This window comes from Oncorhynchus mykiss, chromosome 9 (assembly GCF_057628025.1).
Source record: "Oncorhynchus mykiss isolate SJ-2025 chromosome 9, ASM5762802v1, whole genome shotgun sequence".
In the NCBI taxonomy this organism is placed as follows: domain Eukaryota; kingdom Metazoa; phylum Chordata; class Actinopteri; order Salmoniformes; family Salmonidae; genus Oncorhynchus; species Oncorhynchus mykiss.
This window is the reverse complement of record NC_143030.1, coordinates 27,926,657-27,950,495: the sequence shown is the minus strand read 5'-3', so window position 1 is coordinate 27,950,495 and position 23,839 is coordinate 27,926,657. Positions and strand designations below refer to the sequence as shown.

At 42.0% G+C, this 23,839-nt stretch overlaps 3 protein-coding genes across 8 annotated transcripts; 2 read left to right on the top strand and 1 right to left on the bottom strand.

Annotated features, from left to right (window-relative positions):
- The first annotated feature begins 4,850 nt into the window (after nucleotides 1-4,850).
- Nucleotides 4,851-10,094, top strand: LOC110531801 (la-related protein 7). The gene is given in 13 exon segments (XM_090185789.1): nucleotides 4,851-5,242; nucleotides 5,366-5,420; nucleotides 5,422-5,561; nucleotides 5,622-5,954; nucleotides 6,589-6,724; nucleotides 6,951-7,078; nucleotides 8,321-8,417; nucleotides 8,469-8,472; nucleotides 8,515-8,626; nucleotides 8,629-8,673; nucleotides 9,263-9,352; nucleotides 9,527-9,562; nucleotides 9,565-10,094. Coding segments are annotated over 13 exon segments (1,458 nt in total). The 5' UTR covers nucleotides 4,851-5,001; the 3' UTR covers nucleotides 9,606-10,094.
- Nucleotides 10,095-10,313: 219 nt separating this feature from the next.
- LOC110531796 (stabilizer of axonemal microtubules 1-like) lies at nucleotides 10,314-13,084 on the bottom strand. The gene is made up of 4 exons (XM_021615224.3): nucleotides 12,868-13,084; nucleotides 12,029-12,211; nucleotides 11,694-11,893; nucleotides 10,314-11,501 (listed from the first exon to the last, which is right to left on the bottom strand). The coding sequence occupies exons 1-4, from the start codon at nucleotides 12,915-12,917 to the stop codon at nucleotides 10,462-10,464; spliced, it is 1,473 nt and encodes a 490-aa protein (XP_021470899.3). The 5' UTR covers nucleotides 12,918-13,084; the 3' UTR covers nucleotides 10,314-10,461.
- Nucleotides 13,085-15,314: 2,230 nt separating this feature from the next.
- On the top strand, nucleotides 15,315-23,798 carry LOC110531797 (perilipin-2). Of its 6 annotated transcripts, XM_090183897.1 has the most exons (10): nucleotides 15,315-15,667; nucleotides 15,963-16,112; nucleotides 17,876-17,915; nucleotides 18,338-18,533; nucleotides 19,668-19,750; nucleotides 20,076-20,394; nucleotides 21,643-21,827; nucleotides 22,044-22,154; nucleotides 22,352-22,642; nucleotides 23,384-23,798. In XM_090183897.1, the coding sequence occupies exons 2-10, from the start codon at nucleotides 16,054-16,056 to the stop codon at nucleotides 23,504-23,506; spliced, it is 1,407 nt and encodes a 468-aa protein (XP_090040023.1). In that variant the 5' UTR covers nucleotides 15,315-15,667; nucleotides 15,963-16,053; the 3' UTR covers nucleotides 23,507-23,798. The 6 variants fall into 6 exon arrangements, with proteins under 6 accessions (XP_090040023.1, XP_090040026.1, XP_090040025.1 ...); XM_090183900.1 differs by lacking the exon at nucleotides 15,963-16,112; XM_090183899.1 differs by lacking the exon at nucleotides 23,384-23,798 and having other exon boundaries at nucleotides 22,352-23,076.
- Nucleotides 23,799-23,839: the final 41 nt, after the last annotated feature.

The window sequence follows — 23,839 nt, the reverse complement described above, 5'->3', positions numbered from 1 at the left end:
GTTGCTTTGAATGAACCAATAGTTAATTATCTAACCAATATGTAAAATGTAGTTCTATGAAGTGTTTATATGTGGTGTCTGCTTTATTACTTTACAATACATATTGTAGTTTCTTAGCTTTGTATTCTAACAGTCAAATGCTGTGTAATATGAAAAAGTTAACCTGAATTTGAGTATTTACCGTATACAGTGATAAGATCAGTTGGGTCAGGCCCACAGTTGAGGTTGGTGAACATGTGGTTGATGAAGATACCTTCCAGAAGAAGAACGTGGAGTGGGTGTGTGGGAGTTCTAATAATGTATACCACTTCCGCTCTTCCTCAATTTTCTGTTGTAACTTTTCACGCATCAACTCCAGCCTCTGTTCAAATTCAGTGGATGAGGGTAGGGTGTCTCGACCACCCAGAAACTTTCCACTGCTAGGCCTTGTGGGTAGATCTGTCATTTAAACGTCACCATGCGTGACTGCTTAAAGTCAATGGCAGAGGGGTATGGAGCCTTGACCTGTTGGCTGAACAGACTTTCCACTGCCAGGGATCTTGGGTAGACCTTCATTAAACCTCAGTACACATTCCTGGATGCTTGCAATGTTGAAGCACTCCAGTCAGCGAGGAGGAGGACATAAAAAAAAAGTTTTTGCTTTGCCATTATGGGGTATTGTGTGTAGATTGAGGGGAAAAAATAATTTCATCCATTTTAGAATAAGGCTGTAACTGATCAAAATGTGGAATAAGTGAAGGGGTCTGAATACTTTCTGAATGCACTGGACCTATCAGTGAGATTACTCCTGTAATTGGTGAGGATAAAGAATCAGACGTCCTCTGCCATTCCTGAGGGGTGAAGTAGACTATTGAGAAGTTCCTCCTGTAAGAGTTGAATTACTGCTGCCCTGTTTTGGTATTCATCCAAAGAGAATACCACAGAGGGACCAAAAGGACAACAATTATTATGAGTTTTCCCCTTTTTTTATATAATGAATCTGCACAACAAAGGGCACACTAACCCTAAAGTACATATACTGGGAAAAGTAGTTTTAATATCGAAAAATCTCTAACCTGCTTCAGTGTCACGTTCGGCTGAGGTCTTCTTGGCACTTGATTTCCATTTGGCCTTCAAGAAAACAGATTTCAAATCCCACGTTATTATGCTTAATGTGAAACATCAAGTCAAAGCAGCCCATTTTTTAGCCAATACATAGACAGATAGATAAAAACTAGCCAAGAGCCCAAACGACCAGAGGACCAATCTTACCGTTCTCTCTTCCGTCAGCTGAGCAACTGGCTCTTCTTCCTTCCTTCTCCTCCATCCCTTTCTTCTGATGACTATCTTCCAAGTCCTGTTCATCAAAATGAAAGTAATGAGTTTTTTAATCTGTAGAGATTCTATAAACGTTTTGATAAAACGACTGTAAAAAAAAAAAAAGTGGCCAAAATAGACATACCTCCTTTTGTCTGACATTGAATCAGGTTTGTACCAGATAGACATATCAAATAACCCAAATGACCAGAGGACCAATCTTACCTTGTCAGACTTGTCCTTCATCTACAGTGCCTTGCGAAAGTATTCGGCCCCCTTGACCTTTGCGACCTTTTGCCGCATTTCAGGCTTCCAACATGAAGATATAAAACTGTATTTTTTTGTGAAGAATCAACAACAAGTGGGACACAATCATGAAGTGGAATGACATTTATTGGCTATTTCAAACTTTTTTTAACAAATCAAAAACTGAAAAATTGGGCGTGCAAAATTATTCAGCACCCTTAAGTTAATACTTTGTAAAGCCACCTATATTGTAGATTTTGCTTTATGTTTTGGATCATTGTCTTGTTGGAAGACAAATCTCCGTCCCAGTCTCAGGTCTTTTGCAGACTCCATCAGGTTTTCTTCCAGAATGGTCCTGTATTTGGCTCCATACATCTTCCCATCAATTTTAACCATCTTCCCTGTCCCTGCTGAAGAAAAGCAGGCCCAAACCATGTTGCTGCCACCACCATGTTTGACAGTGGGGATGGTGTGTTCAAGGTGATGAGCTGTGTTGCTTTTACGCCATTGCATTGTTGCCAAAAAGTTCAATTTTGGTTTCATCTGACCAGAGCACCTTCTTCCACATGTTTGGTGTGTCTCCCAGGTGGCTTGTGGCAAACTTTAAACTACACTTTTTATGGATATCTTTAAGAAATGGCTTTCTTCTTGCCACTCTTCCATAAAGGCCAGATTTGTGCAATATACGACTGATTGTTGTCCTATGGACAGAGTCTCCCACCTCAGCTGTAGATCTCTGCAGTTCATCCAGAGTGATCATGGGCCTCTTGGCTGCATCTCTGATCAGTCTTCTCCTTGTATGAGCTGAAAGTTTAGAGGGACGGCCAGGTCTTGGTAGATTTGCAGTGGTCTGATACTCCTTCCATTTCAATATTATCACTTGCACAGTGCTCCTTGGGATGTTTAAAGCTTGGGAAATCTTTTTGTATCCAAATCCGGCTTTAAACTTCTTCACAACAGTATCTCGGACCTGCCTGGTGTGTTCCTTGTTCTTCATGATGCTCTCTGCGCTTTTAACGGACCTCTGAGACTATCACAGTGCAGGTGCATTTATACGGAGACTTGATTACACACAGGTGGATTGTATTTATCATCATTAGTCATTTAGGTCAACATTGGATCATTCAGAGATCCTCACTGAACTTCTGGAGAAAGTTTGCTGCACTGAAAGTAAAGGGGCTGAATAATTTTGCACGCCCAATTTTTCAGTTTTTGATTTGTTAAAAAAGTTTGAAATATCCAATAAATGTCGTTCCACTTCATGATTGTGTCCCACTTGTTGTTGATTCTTCACAAAAAAATACAGTTTTATATCTTTATGTTTGAAGCCTGAAATGTGGCAAAAGGTCGCAAAGTTCAAGGGGGCCGAATACTTTCGCAAGGCACTGTATTCCTTTAGCTGAGCAACTGGCTCTTCTTCATTTGCCGCCTCCTCCATCCATTTTTCTTGCTGAGTATTTTCCATGTCCTGTTATATACAAGTGTTGTTAATGTTATTATTATCATAGCACATACAGTCTTAATCAAATTAAGCTTGTTAACCTATCTGTAGACATTGTATAAATGGTTTGTTGAACAGAGTCCAACACAAATCTGCCAAAATAGACCTACTTTCTTGTCGTTTGATATTGAATCAAATTTGTAAAACAAAAACCAAAAAGTGCAAAAATTTGTTCAAGTTCTAGTAGACCTGTGTGGTGACTTTGTCACAGCTGTCGGTCAAAAACACGATGGTGCTAAAGTAGTCCTACCTGAACAACAAGAAAACAGACGCTATTGGCTATTCAACACAATTTTTTAACATACAGCGACTAAAGCGGAATCCCGCGATCTGATGTTCAGCACCGCCGTGCAGTGGACAGCGGCCGTCTCTTGTGCAACCCCATCTCTCATTATGATGGACGGTAGATAACCAAACTCGTCCTTATTACTGTAATACGTAATGCATGTTGTACATGTCATGGATATAGATTAGAATGAGTATTCTAATTCCTAATTCTATTGAGGTGGGTGGGTGTGTGTGTGAGAGAGACAGAGAGAGAGAGAGAGAGAGAGAGAGAGAGAGAGAGAGAGAGAGAGAGAGAGAGAGAGAGAGAGAGAGGTGGTATCAATATTTTCATAGGGCAGAAGAAAGGCTTAGATTTATAATAAAAAGAGTTTGCCCTAGGCAATCACAATGTAGGTCAAACGGATTCTTAATCCATCAAATGAGGCGACTCTAGCGTTTTCTTACACAACTAGAATATATATAATTATATCCGTAAGGAAAATAAACCAAATTTGCCTTTCTAGTGAAAATACAGAGTAAATTTCCTGAACAGGCTACACAGCATTTGGTATTTACCATAGAGATAGATAGAGGACTGATATGTATATGTTTGAAATCATAGCCTCTGTGACAGCATGGGGAGCGCCATTGAGGCTACAACCCATATGAATCCCCACTCAGTTGACTACTTTGAATACTTTAAAATGGCGGAAGCATGGAGGAAGCCCTCAATGCCGCTGGCCATGCTAAAATAGAATTTTGGTCACTAGAGGCTTCTATCATTCTCTATGGCATTTCCCTCCTTTTTTGAATTCCCACAGATGACACGTCATCAACAAGAGACAAAATAGTTTTGCAGAAAGCTTGGTTAGAAAAATACAATCTTATTTAGGTTTTGGTACGAGAGCCTGTGTTTAACGTGGTTCCTCTACATGTATAATGACGTGGAATTTGGGTGTACACATTTTCTAATTTAGAGTGTGTTTACCAACTAATTATTCATCAAGAAAGGTTGTCATACACTGTTTCTTAGTGTATGAGGACCTCACAGTTGGCGAAAACAAACCAAACGCTAGTAGCTCTAGTCTTAAGTCTGAAAGATACGTTAGCTAGCTAAATTATACATTTTTGCCGCAGATAATAAGGTCATGTCTTCTGTTCAATTTGCTATCTGCTTCCTTCTGAAATATATTTGTGGTGAGGGGTCTCCTTGCTATGGCTATCAGTGCCGACTGCCTTTCTAGCTAGCTAACTAAATGCACGTTAGCCACATAAAATTAACTTTAAATTAATTTGACTCCGTGTTCTCAATTAGCAGAATTCACAAAAAATAGTTAGCTTATGATGAATTAATGCCAATAGCTACCTTCAGTGTAATTTTACACTTAAAAAAAAATATTATAAATATTTAACTAGGCAAGTCAGCTAACAACACATTCTTATTTACAATGACGGCCTAACAAAAGGCTTCCTGCGAGGACGGGGGCTGGGATTAAAAATACAAATATTTAAATATAGGACAAAACACACATCATGACAAGAGAGACCTAACGTAACAACATAGCAAGGCAGCAACACACGACAACACAACATGGTAGCAGCACAGAACATGGCACAAACATTATTGGGCACTGACAACAGCAAGAAGGTAGCGACAACAATACATCACGCATGACATATGATCATGCTTTATGTACCACTCACTCAAGTGTTATCAGATCATGGTTGACACCGAGAAAAGAGCAGTGGGCTGTGGTGCCACATCCACCATAGACCTCAGTGGAAAGAACAAAGAGAATGAGAAGAAGAAGCGGTCCTGTGTGAAACTAGTGATGGCAGATGTGAAGAAACAGGTGGACGTCTAGTTCGGGGATGTCAACCTTCACAAGGACAGGCTTCTGAGACGACTCATTGAGGAGTAACAAGATGGATGTAAGTCATAGCAATGAGCAGCACTGGTGTAGTAGCCGTCTAGTTTACTTTCCCTATAAGTTCCTTTCATTTGAAGCGAGTTGAGCGGCTACTGTCAACTATCAAGGGTTTTATTTTCCACAGATGTTGACTAATCAGTGTTGACATCCTTCAACTGAATGAAAAATCTGACAACTGATTGCATGGGCGCTGAAAAATGTATCTGTTGTTGAGGTAAAGTACTACTGTACATATTCAGTTGTTCAGTTGTATGCTCTGGTTAACTCCAGAGTGACTACACACAATAAGAACAAATGCGTATATTGGCCACATTTGATTTAAGTGCCAACGCTCAAAGTGTCAAGTTAACACCCTTTACCATCTGTTAATCTACTGTGTGTGTCTGTCTTTGCAGACGACAAAGAGGAGGAGAATAAATCCAGGGAGAGAGCCAAAAAGGATGCCTCGTCACAGATGGAGACGACAGTGGGCGGGGGCAAACAGGAAATAGAATCTGAGTCTAAACCGTCTGACAGGAAGAGGAAACACACGGCCGAGTTTGCAGAGGGCGTAGCACCTGCGGAGGGCACAGGGAAGCCCCCATCCAGAAAGCTAGAGAAGAAGAGACGGCGGTCCCAGACAGGGGAGACCTCAGAGAGTGACGCACAGGGAGACATGCCATCCAAGCTGAGGAAGACGAGTGAGGATGACATGGTGGAGAGCGATGGGAAAGGTACTTCATTATATTGAACTCGCATCACATTGCTTGTAGGGCTGGGAATTACTAGGGACCTCACAACACGATATCATGATACTTTGGTGCCGATACGATATGTATTGCAATATTGCACGATTCTATATGTATTGTGATTCGATACTGTGATTTTATTGCGATGCTCCAAACGTATTGCTCACCATATGTCTGCTGCAGAGAGACAAGAGAGCCATGAGAACGAGTTTTGATCAGTCATGGAAATAAAAGTGGTAAAAACAAATTGGCTCCCTATTTAAAAAGATGGAGAACCAGCTATGAAGGAAAAATTTTGTTTTGGTGCAACTGTGCAAAAAATAATATTGCGATATTGTCAAAATGATACAATATATGGTCAAATTATATCCCTATATGTAACTATCACCTCCCCACCATCACTAATTGCTTGTGAACAGATAAAATCACACAAAATGGTTTGGCATACAAGAAAATCTGGGTACACGCCTCTCATTAACAGGTAGATGGATCCTGGTTCAGAATAACACATGGGCAGGTTTGACTAAATCCTGCACTAAGGATGGTCTCCTGGTCCGACACTATGGTGAGTTGGTCAGCAGCGACGAATAAAGCCTAATAATAATCGTGTGTTCTTCAGACCTGCAAGTCAAGGGTGAGGAAGAGGAGGAGAAGATGGAAGACTTCCTACTGAAAGCCAAGAGGACAAGGAAGAAGAAGCACAAGGAGAGGGTGAAGATCAGGGAAGAGGTTATTCCTCTCCGGGTTCTCTCCAAGTAAGAACCATCATGCATCTTTATGACTACTAGCTTACTCTTAGTCAATCAGACCAACAGCATTGATGTAATCTAAATAAATCCCTAAAGCATAGCATCTTTATTGAACAATCCAATACCCTAGTGACAAGATATTATTTAGAATCAAGCTGTTTCTTTTGTTCTCTCTCTCTCTTCTTTATCTCTCTCTTCTTTATCTATCTCTCCTTCTGGCTCTGGATGGAAGGAAAGACTGGCTGAAGCAGGAGTATATGACCCTGCAGAAGAGGAGCATGGGAGCTCTGAAGACTTGCTTGACCAAGTTCCACCACAAGGGGGCAGGAGGGAAGATGGACACCAGTCTGCAACAGACATGTAAGTGCCTATACTGAACAAGAATAGAAACGCAACATGTAAAGTGTTGGTCCCAACATACATGACGTTTCATGAGCGGAAATAAAAGATCCCAGAAATGTTCCATACGCACTAAAACCTTATTTCTCTCATATTGTGCACAAATTGGTTTACAGGGATGTTACAGGGATGTAAACCAATTTGTGCACAATTTGAGAGAAATTAGATTTGAGTGCGTTAGTGAGCATTTCTCCCAGACTTTTTCCATATGCACAGCTTATTTCTCAAACATTGTGCACAAATTTGATGACATCCCTGTTAGTGAGCATTTCTCCTTTGCCAAGCGGTTTGCAGCGTTGTGAACAGAGTGCCCCATGATGGCGGTGGGGTTATGGAACGGGCAGGCATAAACTACGGACAATGAACACAATTGCATTTTATCAATGGCAATTTGAATGCACAGAGATACCGTGCCGAGATCCTGGGGCCCATTGTTGTGCCATTCATCCCCCTCCATCACCTCATGTTTCAGCATGATAATGCACGGCCCCATGTCGCAAGGACCTGTACACAATTCCTGAAAGCTGAAAATGTCCCAGTTCTTCCATGGCCTGCATACTCACCAGGCATGTCACCTCATTGAGCATGTTTGGGAGGTTCAGGATCGACTTGTACGACTGCATGCTCCAGTTTCCGCCAATATCCAGCAACTTCACACATCCATTGAAGAGGAGTGGGACAACAGGCCACAATCAACAGCCTGATCAACTCTATGTGAAGGAGATGTGTCATGCTGCATGCGACAAATGGTGGTCACACCAGATACTGACAGGTTTTCTGATCCACGCCCCTACTTTTTTTGTTTCGCTGTCTTTGACCAACAGATGCATATCTGTATTCCCAGTCATGTGAAATCCATAGATTAGGGCCTGATGAATTTATTTCAATTGACTGATTTCCTCATATGAACTGTAACTCAGTAAAATCTTTGGAATTGTTGCATGTTGCGTTATTGCCTAATATTTACCCACTACTTAGCTATCTGTCAGTAGTACAACTTCTGCATAATTAAACCTCTTAGTACTGTCATATGAACTCCCCAGATATTGAACATATCGAGTCAAATGTTAGTTTGCTGTCCACATATTACATTACAATAAATGCTGTAAAACATTTGAAACCGGTTCCCTTACAATTGAGCATTTCCGAACACAATATTATGTCCTCACCATCTATTTTAGTCTTGTTTCTTTTGTTCCTAAGCCGAGGAGAGTAAGGCAGGTGAAAAGGAGACTTCCCTCGGGGCTGCATCATCTAGATCACACTCACCAAACCCTTTCCTGGCAGAAAAGTCATCAAGGTAGAGAAGTGCTTTTAACTCTCTTCTTTTACCATGTGAAAATTATTAGAGCCATGTATTCTTCTAGCCAACAGTTTGTGTTTGCCCGTGTGTCTAGGATGCTCTCGCAGAGGTTTCCCCAGTGGTGTATGTGGACGCCATAGAGGGTGACGCTGAGGGTTATGTCCGCTTCAAGAGTCCAGTCGAGGCCAAGGCCATCATTGATGCTCGCACCGGCTGCAGAACAAACACAGCCGGCAGCTAGAGATCCTCTCTGGTATGCTGACTCTCCCATTACTTCTCTGTAGGTCATCAACGGCCCTGTTCAAATCATCTTTAATTGCGTCCTTCCTTCCTCCCTATCTTAAGGTAATCACTGAGCTGACATGGCTAGTGACAGCAACACAGAGGTCAGGGATTTCTGCAAGGATGGGAGGAAGGAGGGATGTATTTGGGAGAATTCAAACAGGGCCATAAACTATTTACTACATCTGAACAGAAGCAATGGAGATGTAAGATAATGGTCAATTAACAGTTGGGGGTCCTCTGTAGCTCAATTGGTAGAGTATACCGCTTGCAACGGCAGGATAATAGTTTCGATTCCAGGGACCACCCACATAACTAAGTTGGTTTGGATAAAAGCGTCCGCTAAACGGCATATAATATTATATATTAACAGTTGTTTTTCGATTCCTCTTACAGCGTCATCATTAGAGGATCAAGAAAGGTAATTCATGAATGGATGTCTTTTACCGAAAGATGTTTGATTCATTTGGCTTCATTTGCTCATTAGGTGAAAAATGTGGCTGAATTATGTCACATCGAAATGAACAATTGCTCAATTGTTCATTCATTTGTACTTTTAGGCGACCATGAACAAAGGTACTGGCAGAAGATCCTGGTGGACCGCCAAGCTAAGCTGAACCGACCCAGAAACAAGAAAAGGGGCACAGAGAAAATAAGATTCCCCTCCATTTTAATTTATATGGATTATGTACAAGGATCTCTAGCAGCACCCAACCATTTTAATTTGAGGAGAAACATTTTGTTAATGAGCATGTTCACTCATTATTATATGCCTTAAATTGATTTTAACAGAGCAATGTCTCCGTTGTATCTCTTTCTGCCCCAGCTCATTTCCAAAGCTGAGAAAATCATCATAGCTAGGGACAGGAGGCCACTAAACACATCCGCATCATGGAGGACTGATCAAGACTGTCAAGTTCTACTGTGCGTCCTTTCTTTTCTGAATCATTTTCTTCCTTAAAGAGTTTGACTGTCGGCCATTTTGTCATTTCTACATAGGATGATGTTTTTGTGAAGCTTTGTTTTTCTTTTCATGAGAATGGTACAAGCAGAGAGAAGCCATGGTTTTAAAGGGGATGTTGTAGTTTTAAAAGGGATACACGATAACCTTCCGCTGACTGGAAGGTTTTCATGTATGGCGACTGATTTACAAGCAGAAAGCTGCTACGTTATTTAAATTGGGAATAGGTTCGCTCACTAGTTTTTTGTGTTGCAGAGAGAGGTGCCAAAATTTCAGTTATGAAATGTGAATGTATATACTGTAAATATGATTTCAAAACGTGCCCGGAAAAGCTTTGTTCAAGAACAATGTTTCGGTAACATGGCAACGATAACCTTTTCTTTTTGAAGAAATTTTTACTATTTTCTAAATAATAAATATACATTTTGGTGCATAGTAATGGACTTGTGGCTTTTTTATTCAGCCCATGAACAAACGCCTCATGGATTATATTGCTCACACGCATTAGGTGCATTACCATGCTAAATGGTGTCTGATATTCGTGTCCACATTGTTAACATTAAATAGAAAACAGCTTAACAATGACATAATATTCAAAGTAAGAATTGTTATGAATTCTTTGTATATAAAAAAAAACACTGGCACAATCAGGATTATGCTTTTTTTTATGTGAGTGACCATACAAAATACCTGAGGTGCTCGTGATGAATTCATCTAAAATGTCTATTAATATATTTGAATAGAAATATAAGAATCCCCTCTAGCTATCTGTGTGTGTGCAGGTTTGTGGTCGGGACTCTATGGCGCCCTCTTGGCTCGGCTGGGGACCCTGCAGCTCTTTCTGCTGTGAGAGTAAGAGGGCTTATCGGACGTTGCAGCGGCCAGCTGACTCAGCCCCGTTTCCTGTACCGAGATGGTTCGGTACATCCTGTGTCCTCCAGCCCCCATGGAGCTGTACTCAAAGCCAGGAGGACAGCCATCCCGGGCTGGACAAGGTGGGATCTCCTTGGGTGTGTAGGTGGAGCGATAGATGGAGTCTTCATCCATGGTCTGGGGGCTCAGCAGCTTCTGGGTGGGTTTAAAGCTGGTGGCGCGCTGGGCCGTCTTGGGCGTGTATGCTGAGCGGAAGGTGGTGGTGTTGGCGAAAGCCCCCTTGGGTTTCTCTAGCTCATCTGCGTAGACCATGGGGGGACGACGGGCCACGTCCCAGGTCCGGTAGTCCTCCTTCATGGTGGACCTGGTCTGGAGGGGCTCTCTGGCCTCCTTTGTCCAGGCCTCGACCGGGGGACGGGCGGACTGGGGCCGCTGCTGGCTCTCGTGGTTGACATAGTCAGCATGAGCTGTGGACAGACCGACCATAGTGCCCTCGGGTGGGCAGTACTCCTCAGCCTGGTGCCGGTGCTTGGGCTGCAGGGGCCAGGCCTTGTACTGGTCGCGGAACTCACTGATCCCCTGGAATACAGCCGGGCTGCTCTCCCAGGCCACCTTGGCCCTAAAGGGCTTGGCGGGCTCAGCTGGCAGGCCCCGGTAGTCCTGCCTGTGGGTGGAGACCCCATTGAGGGGGGCGCTGGTGGGCCTGTAGACGGCCCTCTCTTTGGGCTGCCTGGGCTGGACCGGGTGGGGGACATACTGCGTCTGGTAGTTGGTGGTGCCGTCAAAGGGCAGGGTCTCTCGGGCGTCGGCAGCCGGTTTGAAGCTCTCCCTGGCCTCGGCTGGGCCCTTGTGGCAGTAGTCGTCTTGGAAGGTGGTGGTCACCTCGAACTTGCTGTCGTTCAGCTTCAGGTTGTCACAGGTCCTGTAGGGTTGGACTTTCTGGTTGTGCCATGCTCGGAATTCCCCTGGAAACATTGTCGTCTCTGATCATTTGAAACATTTACAAATTCTACGAGCGACCCAATGTTAACTCCAAGATGTATTAATTTGATTTGAACAATTATTGTTGATTTGATTACAACTGATTTATTAATCTTCCGTATACTGAGAAGCCTGAATCTTAAACTATTCTCCTATTAAAGACACAGTTTCTGTACCTTTGTATAAGGACTGAGCGACCATCTTTGCTGTGGGCGGATGATACTCTTCTGGCTTGGTCACGATGTGCTTCTGAACAGGGTGTGTTGGGTAGTCCCTGGCGTAGGTGCTGCTGTGTCTCATTCTCCCGTCAGGTGGCACATACACCTTGGTGACCTTTGGGGGCCTCTGGGTCACTTCATGGGCCACGTAGTCTGACCTGGAAGACATGACCCTCATGACTTGCAACGTGCAGACTGAATAAACTACGCAAACAATTAAACTGTGAATGTTGTCATTCACTCTTTTTCTACCAGAATATCATATCTTCTTTGATGAATTATGTGTGTCTCACTTGAAAGTAGTCATGTTGGATATCCTTCCCTCCAGACGCTGATACTCATTATTCTGCTTCTTGGCTGCCCGGACAACAGTGGTGCAGTAGGCAGGGTACTTTTCCTGGTATTCCGAGACCATGCAGCCTGGGATCAGGACACACGGTTCCTCTGGAAGGGATCCTCGTGAGCAGTGGTGATGCCTGCCAGAGGAAAGGGATAATGTGTTGGGATTGGTTGGAATGGCGCAACAGAGTGTGTTGTTGAGAATCTGCTGTTGGTCAAAGTGGTGTTCTGAACCACAGGAGGGAGGTTGGTGGCACCTTAATTAGGGAGAACGGGCTCGTGGTAATGGCTGGAAGAGAACGGTATCAAACACATGGTTTCCATGTGTTCCCTGCCAATCCATTCGCTCAGTTCCAGCCATTATAATGAGCTGTCCTTGCCTCAGCGAATGTAGTTCTTATCAGAAGAATATTACAATTATATTGGGCTCCGATTAGGTTTGTCTCTCTTCTCTCAGATAAACTACATTAAAAAACATAATTTGGTGTCACACAGCATGCAAAATAATTATGGGCAGTTAAACTTGTAAATGTAATTAGAAGATGAGCGATAACACTAGCATGATGTATAATGATCATGTGCTTTCATTGGGTCACAGACAATATATTTGCATTATGTTGGTACGCACGTACACTACCCTACCTTCAGGTAAAACTGTATTGCAACCCACTCCCCTTTCTCCCATCAATGATTTTACAGCCATATCCTCTCTCCATCATCAGAATCTAACTCACACTCCATGCACGATCCGAGGTATTTAAAGACCGCAAAGTTAATACGTTAATGATTTTACCTCATTGGCAAAGGTGGGCATCTCCAAATTCCGGATATAGCTTGAAACATCACACTACGGAATAGGCCTGCGCGTCTTTACGCTGTGCGCTCGGGTGTTGTGTTCCAATCCAATGTACCAAACCCGTTTCAATTATTGACCAGAAGAACATGGGCTGTGTTGTAGTAGGCTACATGAAGTGCGTAGCGACCGAGAGAGCTTCTAAAAATAAATGCCCGTGGATTATTCACTCTCTCTACTCTCACTCTCTCAAGCCCTGTTTATACCTGATGCTTATATGGGTCCTTTATCCTGATCTTGTCTACATTCTGATTGTGCCTACATTTCCAGAAATGTGTCTACACACAATGAGTCTGTTATGAGTCGGATTTCACAGCTATTCCTTTAGAATTATATTTATTGTAAGACACATATTGATGTAATCAGTCAATGGTGCCACCTGTCAATGATTTTAGAGGGCGGAATAATATGATTTATATGGTTTCTCTGCCCAGATCGATTTACACATGTAAGATATCCAGACACAATGCGTGTCTGACTATCTCTGGGGGTGGGCGGGATGAGCTGATGACAATCAGATCACAATGTGTCTTTTAATTGTCACACCTGTCTAAAAATGTGGGCACAATCAGAATGTGGGCACGAACAGGACAAAGGACGCAAGTTAGCACTAGGTATAAACGGGGTTTTAGACTCCCAGCTCTGGCTCACTCGAAGGATGAGAACGCGGCTATGCTTTTGCTCTGTGTAGACAGTTATTTACAGGGCATTCGTTGGGGAAATGTATTACATAAATTCCAGCTACTTTAAGTAAACAAAATACTAACAATTAAATTAATGCTGAGCATACATATTGGTCATCCCATGTCCACTCCAGTTACGAAATTGGATTGGAAATTGGGTGATAGACATCAAAGAGAATAGGCTATGAGACATGTTGCAGCAGATTTTGAGTCAGTGTGCACTCGTAGGTTGTGTCGTAGTTGCAGCTCTCTCCATCTGTTACCTTTTCTTTGCCAAAAAAAGCACTAGCTTATACACTACAGCTGAAATCGATGTGTGAGTGCACTGTCGGTTGAGATGTTGGTACTTACCCGCAGGTGCATATCTGGCACAAACATTGGATTGTCATGGTGTCTGTCTGTTGACTATACACTCCACTCCTGCTGTCAGATTAAACTTTGAACATCATTTTGTGGTTGAGAGAATAATCATTCCAAAATTGGAATTTAATATTCTAGAATGTGTTTTTTTGTGTCATAATGAAGGCTTTGTTCCACAGGTGTGATCATTCTTTGAATGTGTCAAACTTTATGACATATATATTTGGGGTGTTCTTATTCTTTTTGTATGGATTTGTCATACTGAACTCAACCTGTTATGCCATTAGTACCGTCATTGTAAATAATAATTTGTTCTTAACTGACTTGCCTAGTTAAATAATGGTTAAATAAAATTAAAATACACGGTTGGGCAAATGGGCCCCAATCTAAAAAGGATGTCCAATCTTAACTTGCAATATATCAAAGAGTCCACACAGGGGCAGCAATACCCTGTATTTTACTGTATATTTTACAGTATCACCACAGAATCAAAATCATACTACCTGCTTTGTGTCGAATTATTTTATCACGTTGATAGAGGGAGACAAAGAGAAAGAGAGAAAGACCCAGTGGCAGGTATTCCTAGTAGTGTTACTGGACCGATATAGAGGTCTGTAGCATGGGCAAAAACACATTTTCAGTATTTCCACTTTGGCAAAAAAGGTAGTTGTACACCTTTGGCAGCGATTACAGCCTTGAGTCTTCTTGGATATGACACGACAAGCTTGGCACACCTGAATTTGGGAGTTTCTCCTATTATTTTCTGCAGATCCTCCCACGCTCTGTCATGTTGAATTGGGAGGTTCGCTGCACAGCTATTTTCAGGTCTCTCCAGAGATGTTCGATCATGTTCAAGTCCGGGCACTGGCTGGGCCACTCAAGGACATTCAGAGACTTGTCCCGATGCCTTTCCTGCGTTGTCTTGGCTGTGTGCTTAGGTTCATTGTCCTGTTGGAAGATGAACCTTCACCCCAGTCTGAGGTCCTGAGTGCCCTGGAGCAAGTTTTCATCAAGGACCTCTCTGTACTTTGCTCCATTCATCTTTCCCTCGATCCTGACTAGTCTCTCAGTCCCTGCCACTGAAAAACATTCCCACAGCATGATGCTGCCACCATGCTTCACGGTAGGGATGGTGCCAGGTTTCCTCCAGACGTGACGCTTGGTATTTAGGCAAAAGAGTTCAATCTTAGTTTCATCAGACCAGAGAATCTTGTTTCTCATAGTCTGAGAGTCCTTTAGGTGCCAATTGGCAAACTCCAAGCGCACTGTCATGTGCCTTTTACTGAGGAGTGGCTTTCGTCTGGTCACTCTACTATAAAGGCCTGATTGGTGGAGTGCTGCAGAGATGGTTGTCCTTATGGAAGGTTCTCCCATCTCCACAGAGGAACTCTGGAGCTCTATCAGAGTGACCATTGGGTTTTTGGTCACCTCCCTGACCAAGGCCCTTCTCCCCCGATTGCTCAGTTTGGCCAGGCCACCGCTCTAGGAAGAGTCTTGGTGGTTCCAAACTTCTTCCATTTAAGAATGATGGAGCCCACTGTGTTCTTGGGGACCTTCAATGCTGCAGAAATGTTTTGGTACCCTTCCCCTGATCTGTGCCTCGACAGAATCTCGACAGGATGATCAATCGAAACAGGATGCACCTGAGCTCAATTTCAAGTCTCATAGCAAAGGGTCTGAATACTTATGTAAATAAGGTATTTCTGTTTTACATTTTTTATAGATTTGCTAAAATTTCTAAAAACCTGTTTTTGCTTTGTCATTATGGGGTATTGTGTGTGGATTGATGAGAAATATTTTTTATTTAAACAATTTTAGAATAAGGCTGTGATATTACAAAATGTGAAAAAAGTCAAGGGGTCTGAATACTTTCCAAATGCACTGTATATATCACAGTCACAAGGCATGTGAACTAACAGATTATAGAGCAAACTCAATTATCACAACACATACTGTAGGTTGTAAAATACAATTTTTTTCTGGCTTCTCCAGTGATTTTACCAACGCACCAGTACTGGCGAGACCTATAAACTATAAAGCTGTGGCATGACTCAGATGCGGTCAGAGAAGTCAAATAAGGACAATGAACTTTGATCACACTCAACAGGCCATTGAAGATGCTTTCACTACTAGCAACACTAGGTAAACATTTATATAAAGTTGGATTACAAAACCTACCACATTCTGAACAAATATGTAATCTTGTCAGTTTCTCATGTCACATGAGACATAGCCTAAGCCAAACGGCGAAAACCAACGTGACAAAAACACAAACCTACACATGTATTATGTGCTTCGAGACAACTGTAACCTGTCAAATATCCCTTATTGTCCATGCTATGTAGGCCTACTGATTCTGTACAGTTGACGGTGACATCACAAAGTGCATCAATAAAGTGACGACATTCATTGTTCTTGGTCCACAGGTTGTACTTTGCTTGACATCACATCAGGCCAGGCAAATAAAATTATATGATGGAACCTTCTGGATTGTAATACACTATGTGATTGGATTATAGTCCAGATCAAAACAGCAAAGTAATCACAAACGTCACTTAGTCATAGGAAGGGTCAAATCTAGCCTATTACAACTTAGAACTATTGATGTAGTGGAGGGTAAACTTAGCTTTTACCCACCTTTTAATTACTCTAGATCATTTCCCCCCCCCTTTTTCATTACAATTTGCCCACCTATTTACCCACGGTGCTCAGGGTTTAACCTACTTTACCACTACTTCCAAAATATAAAAGGCTAAGGAAAGGGGGTTCAGTTATGTAGAAACGTCTATTTTAGTCCAATATCTCTTTAATCCAGACTTTTGAGCAAGGTCAAAAATGACGGCCAACTGGGGAATAGTTCATTGAGTAATACTGCATTCCAAAATCACATGGCATGATGATTCATAGTCTAAGTATGAATTACACCGTATTACAGTCATTGTAATTATAGTGTAACACACAGAGTCAGGTCATACAGCCTAAATGGTTTGATAAAAGTATCCGTTCTTCTGACACCCCTCATTGTAAAGACTCAAGTACCGCAAAACCCAGGTTCAATTGCCCGTCAGTCTATGAAATTCGATGACTTTTTGGCTAGGGATGTATTCTCGAAATGGCCACAGCCTACTTTAAGGGTTATTAAAAGGGAATCTCTGAATGAATGTGGAATACAATCCAAACAGCAGTACATTACGTATTCGAATACATGTTATCCCAGTAATCCTACAAAAATAAATATAACATCTATGGGATATCCACTATAGAGGTTGTTAGTGTAAGAAGCTACCACATGCAATGTGTTAAATGTCTGACATCGTTTATCCTCAACTGATGCAGGACTGTGTCAGGCCATTCATGTATCTAGGAAATCCCCTGCCATTTTCCCCCTCGTTACCTTTGCCCTATAATTTTTTGAGGCGGTTACGTCAAGTTATTAGCAATATCTCGCGAGAAGCAGATACTATAAATGGGACGTTGTTAGTTCACAATCAAATCAAACCTGAAACGGAGTAAGTTATTACACTGCTGGGATCATCATCATTCACCAAAATTAACCAACTAACGTGGTAGGTAACCTTGTTCCATTTTTTTATTATCATACTTTTGTGTTTATTTGATTTCGTGATCAACCAATTTGGTGGAAATTTGTCTGAACGCGAGAGTTCCTCTTTCGAATTTGACAGCATACAGTAAGTAACGTTTGCTGCTACACTGTATCAATCAATATCACTTTCCCTGATGTTGTTTGGGTAGATAATTGAGTAGACATAATGATGTAGAAATATTAAATCGTATTTTTTCCTTGTGAGTTGATCAAAGCAATGTAGCAGAAAATAACATTTTTTTTTGCGTTGTTGAAAGAAATGAAATGTCCATAACATGAATGTCTTTCTCCTCTTGTTTAGGTTTGCAGACATGGAAGTCGTTGAAGTCGTCAATAACCAGGTATGTCTCTTTTGGGGAGTGAAACGGATCAAAGTAGTGTATGCCAGCTGATAATGAAACAGGACATAAGTGCATATACAGAAAATGATAGGCTACAACTCCTCAGATAGTTGACATTCAATTGGCTTGGTTATAGGTGTGTCTTTATTTTTGAGTGTGTGTTTACGGGTCCAATGTTATGATAAAGGATAGCAAGTTAAAGTGTTGTACTACAGTAGCCAACTTTAGTCAGGAGCTGCTTGGTATTGATCCTTTGGACCCCAGGTGGGTTAGGTTTCTCATTTTAAATCTGAAGGAAAATCTATACATTCAGAAGCCTATAGCATACTTAGGGTTTCTACTTGTATCATTGCTGACATTACTCTTGAGATATTGTAACACGCAGTGTTCTAACATCCATTTTCAACTCAATTTCTCACCAGAATGTGGTTGAGAGGGTGACCAGCCTCCCATTGGTTAGCTCCACCTATGACATGGTGTCCAGTGCCTACTGCACCACCAAGGATAACCACCCCTACCTCAAGTCTATGTGTGAGGTGGCCGAGCAGGGGGTTAGGAACCTCACCACTGCAGCGCTCACCGGTGCAGCACCCATCATCGGCAAGCTGGAGCCACAAAGTAAGAATCTGTAGCCATCTCCAAATCTATAGCCACCTGGTATATTTTCACTAATGTGGACCTACATATTGAGTTTAATCTATTTGATTAATTTTCTATGTGGTGGTCAAATCTGGAGAGCTGTAAATGGAAAAGCAAGCGCTTTGCCAGAATGGAATTTCTAGTATAAGGCTTTAAACATATGCTTATTACAAAAAATACTGTGCTTTTCTAGGTCAGTTTGGTTTCGATTATAAACAAATAGGCAGGGCTTTTCGGTTTCGATAATATTTTTTAAACATTACAGTTACTTTGGAGCTTTTTAATTGCAATTTCAACGCGGGGTGCTGAGAAGCCTATATCGGTCCGATATACACGACTAGTGTACCTTTTTCAAAAACCAAAACTTTAAAAAAAAATTTTTTAATGTATTATTATATTTCTCAGCAACCCAATTTAGCTAGGCTAGCTGCAGAACTGTCTAACAAAATAATTGTACTGTTTCTTCAAAGATAAGGCAAACTATCACGAACTGTCTCTATCTCTTGCGTTCTGTGCGGTGTTTGTATCTAACCTAACGTATTAGGCTTAAAAGTGTATCCATCTATGCCTGAGCCGGACAAAAATGGCGCAATGGATTATGGTCATTGACGTTAATCACCACGTTTCTGCACTGAAATAGGTTGAATATTAGCTTACTGAAAACTACAACTCGCGTTAGCCCAGCGACCCACATAGTTATTGAGTTTATTTCTCTCGTGAATGATTAGAATTTTCTCTAGTGAAACGGCGCGTTGGGCTCACAAAACTCCCGAAGTAAATGGAATTCAAGTAATTGAACCAACATCGGTCAATTAGTTGTTTAATAACCGAAAATCCCGGAAATATTGGTTAATCGCTCAGCATTAGATCGTGGAAAGAGATATTGAGTTACACTTCCTAATTGTGTAAGGACCAGAAAGTCCATCCAGTCATCTATGAGCTGTTGCTCAACAACATAACCTTTTACCTAGTAATCACATCTTATGTCTTGTCTTGAACCAGTAACACTTTTTTAGTATTCTTCTGTAGTGCTACAATTTGTGACTCTCCATTCCCAACCTTGAATGTGATACATTTTGCTTATAATGTTATGCCCTCTTTTTCTGCCACCAGTTTCCATGGCTAATGACTTGGCCTGCAAAGGTCTGGATAAGATTGAGAAGACCTTGCCAATCCTGCACCAGCCTTCTGAGCAGGTATATGACTCTCACTCCCCAGTTATTACTTGGTACCGAATGACACAACGCAACACCGCATTTCACAATGAATCAAGCGGATGCCAGTCAGATTGGCCAACCATAGAGGGAGGAGCAATGACTCATAACCTGTGTGTCAAAATCAGTGACGTATCATCTATTTGGACCGGGCTCTCCCTCTGTCATAAAGCAAGTGTCTAGTCAGTCAGTGGTCATCCAAAGGCCAGGACTCACTCATTTGAAAAATTAAGTTCAATCTCAATGTGACTTTCCTGGTTAAATGAAAAACAACCTTTTTTCTCCCTATCCCATTCTTCCTGTCTAGATTGTCGCCAACGCCAAGTATGCAGTGACCGGTGCCAAAGACGTGATGTCCAACACCGTCACAGGGGCCAAGGACAGTGTGTCCCACACCTTGACCAATGCAGTGGACCGGACCAGGGGTGCCGTGCAGGACGGCGTGGAGATGACTCGTGCTGCGGTCCAGGATGGTATGCAGATGACCCGGGCTGCTGTCAGCGGCAGCGTGAATACGGTGATGGAGAGCCGTGTGGCCCAGATGGTCAGCAGCGGAATGGACACGGCACTCACCACCTCCGAGAGCCTGGTGGACCAGTACCTGCCTTGCACTGAGGACGAGTTGGGTGAGTGAGAGCTAGGCTTATATAACCTAACAGTCTCTTACAATGGATTCTCAGTGATGACTGAATAATTGGACTGGGGCTAGCAACAACACCAAAGAGCATTAAGATCAGTCATTGATACTATTTAGCTATGCTGTTGATCTTCATCAACATTCCGGAGAAAAGGCAGCTAATCGGGTTCGGTTGAGATTCTCAGAAACTAAGATTATTCAGACATGGCCCATTTTTTTCTAATGACCAAAAGAGAACATTTCTGGTTGTTTTGGGCTAAATCATTTTGGTTTATAGTACAGTGACGAATAAAGAGGAATAATCCTGTACACAATGTTTCCTACAACACTTCCAAAACATATATGTTGTCAATAAACTCAAGGTCAGGAAGTCAACTACTCATTTACTCATAATACTATGTCTGATTAGATTCACTAAGCTTGCTCACTTAAACCCATACAATGTCAGCAAGCATTTACATTACATTTACAATGATTACATTAACTTGATATTATTTACACAAAAGGCTCAAAGCAATGCTTAAAGGGACAATCAGCAGTTGCTACTGTCACAGCTGTCGTCGGAAGGATGAGACCAAGGCACAGCGTTCTTTGAGTTCCACATAATTTATTAACGAAGTGAAACTTTTAGAAAAGACAAAACAATAAAGACGACACCGACTGACCAGATTCGTTGTGCAAACTACCTGCACACAAACAAAGAACAAGATTCCACACAGAAGGAAGGAAAAGAGCTGCCTAAGTATGATCCCCAATCAGAGACAACGATAGACAAGCTGCCTCTGATTGGGAACCACACTCGGCCAGATATAAAGAAACTAGAAGGCCCACCCTAGTCACACCCTGGCCTACCCAAAATAGAGAACAAAAGCCTCTCTATGGCTAGGGCGTGACAGCTACATCCATTTTCTGACTTATAAATGAACGATATGCAACCATTGATTCTTGATGAATATAATTTTTAAATGCCTCATGAGCTTAGTTCAACTGTCGTACCCCATCAGAACCCAAACTATAAGCTTCTACTAATCCAATGTTTGTAAACAACATGTAAACAATCACTGTACAGCCCGAAAACATGGTTACAACTATAATTTTGATACCATGGATGGCCAGTCCTTGCATCCATAGCTGTCTTTGAATATGAGAGTGGTTACATTTCGAGTCCTAATTCCCCTTTATTGTTTCAACTCCTGATTGCCGCTTTAGTTTCATGTTCCTCTTTTCACCTTGACAGAAATCGAGGCTAAAATGGTCGAAGGATTCGATGTGGCGAAGGATGCACCTAGCTACTATGTCCGTCTGGGCTCTCTGTCTACCAAGCTGCGTAAGAGGGCGTACCACAAGGCTCTGGCCCAGGTCAAAGACGCCAAGCAGCGCAGCCAGGAGTCCATCTCACAACTCAGCCACACTGTAGACCTGGTGAGTGTTTACATCAAATGATAGAAGTGGAAATGGAAAACTTTATTCTCCATAGAATGTGTAAATTCTGCAGAAGGAGTAAATGGAAATTATTTTAACTGTCTTTCATGAGATGTAATGAGATCTGATGAGGTTCCCTTGCACTGGATTCATTTAAATTATGTGGGAATGAGATGTTCGTTGTGAAGTCTATCATTTAGTTTTCAACCCTTTTAGATTGAATACGCCAGAAAGAATATTGACGGAGCTAACCAGAAGGTGAAAGGGAAACTGAGCTCCCTGATTGAGTGGAAGTCTAATGAGGAAGCCGATGGCAACGAGGCTGAGGTAATGACCATACTTAAGAGCACTCATCATAGAATACCATTTTAGCCACATCATATTGTACATGGACCATCTCTTGCAGTTTTGTGTCCAAATTGCATATTTAAGTTATTTTATTTGACTACTCCTTGAGGAAAAAGCTACTTCATTTTATGTGAAGATACAGGTGAATTAAATGGTCTTCATCATTTATCCCCCAGAATATAGAGTCAAGGACCCTGGCCATAGCACGCTCCCTCACCCAGCAGCTGCAGACAACGTGCCAGGTGCTGGTGTCTGGCCTACAGGGCCTTCCCCAGAACATCCAGAAGGAGGCGCTGTTCCTCAGCCACTCCGCCTCCCAGGTCTACTCCAGCTTCAGCAAAGCGGCGGCGTTTGGGGACCTGTCGGACGGCGTGCTGGCCAGCAGCAAGGCCCAGCTGGGCAAGATGAAGGAGTCGCTGGATGGCGTCATGGACTACCTGGTTAACAACACATCCCTCAACTGGCTGGTAGGTCCCTTTTACCCCCGGCTGGCACCACCCCCCACCGCCACATCCTCCCAGTCTCAGAAGACACCAGCCCCCGCAGAGGTGGAGATGAAATCAATGGAATAACTAGCTGCCTGTTTAACGACTTTCTATCCCATATTATTCCTCCATCAAATATCCTTAAGTCACACTAATGAGCTTGCATTTATTCAGCATGTTGATGAATAAATGTTGACCAACTGTTTGTGAATGTTGCTCAGTGTGTGCTCAATAATCTAGCTTAATTTCCATATGCCTTTTCTTATGCAGGACATTGCTTTTGATGCTACTGTTTTTGACATCACATTATATCCTGTTGTAACCATAACCTGCCATATAGTAGATGCGTAGATGTTAACACCTTAACTTGTATGCTGCCATCTTTGTACAATTCTAATAAATAAGTTAATATGTCATCTGTGTGTTGTCTTGCTGCCTTGAAAATGACCAACCAGTGTGAAAGCATTTGGGAATGGAATTGGATGTTTTATACATTGTTGAAACCCATCTTCGGGCTTCAGTGAATTCAGTGTCTGTAATACATTGAGATAGCTTGGATATGAGGTTTGTCTGTGAGTGGTTCAACTAACTAAACTGTAGTTGTATGGTTTTCCAGGACTAGGTTTGGCAATGATGTAACCCTCCCCCTGTATTAATACCTAGTAGTCCAAAGGTCATACAGTAAGGCAGGTTCTTGTGCTTAGTTGCGTTTTCCATTTACAGGTACCAGACTCTACCCTGTCCGACCTCTCGTCAGTTGAGGATGATGAAATGTCAGATGAGACCAGCACCAACAAACCTCTTATCAGCTCCCATTGCCCACCAATAACCTTCATTGTCAGCTAAATAGCACATATGTCTGATATAATGGTTAGTTATTGAAAATAGTATTTTCTTTTCAAAATACTTTCAAATACCATTGGTAGACATTGATTAATTTGGCCAGTGTATTTTAAATTTTAAATAGAATATGTAAATACTCATGTATTTCAACTGTCTGTTCTGTTGTGGATGAAACATTTTTGCATTTGCTAAGTGACCGCCTCTCCCACTTACATATCCAGTTTTGAATTGGATTCATTATAAAATTCATAATGCGGTCATTTAAGATATAATAAAATTGGTGTTTGTGGATTAATTTACTTCTGCTCGATGCCTTTTATGAACATGTTTGATTGG

Coding starts and splice junctions, on each gene's coding strand:
- LOC110531796 (XM_021615224.3), bottom strand. CDS start 12,917: ATGTTTCAAGCTATATCCGGAATTTGGAGATGCCCACCTTTGCCAATG. Junction 11,894..12,028: donor TCCAACATGACTACTTTCAA/GTGAGACACACA, acceptor CATGTCTTCCAG/GTCAGACTACGTGGCCCATG. Junction 11,502..11,693: donor CGCTCAGTCCTTATACAAAG/GTACAGAAACTG, acceptor CAATGTTTCCAG/GGGAATTCCGAGCATGGCAC.
- LOC110531797 (XM_090183897.1), top strand. CDS start 16,054: ATGAACTTTGATCACACTCAACAGGCCATTGAAGATGCTTTCACTACT. Junction 17,916..18,337: donor TTGAAGTCGTCAATAACCAG/GTATGTCTCTTT, acceptor ATTTCTCACCAG/AATGTGGTTGAGAGGGTGAC. Junction 20,395..21,642: donor TTGCACTGAGGACGAGTTGG/GTGAGTGAGAGC, acceptor TCACCTTGACAG/AAATCGAGGCTAAAATGGTC.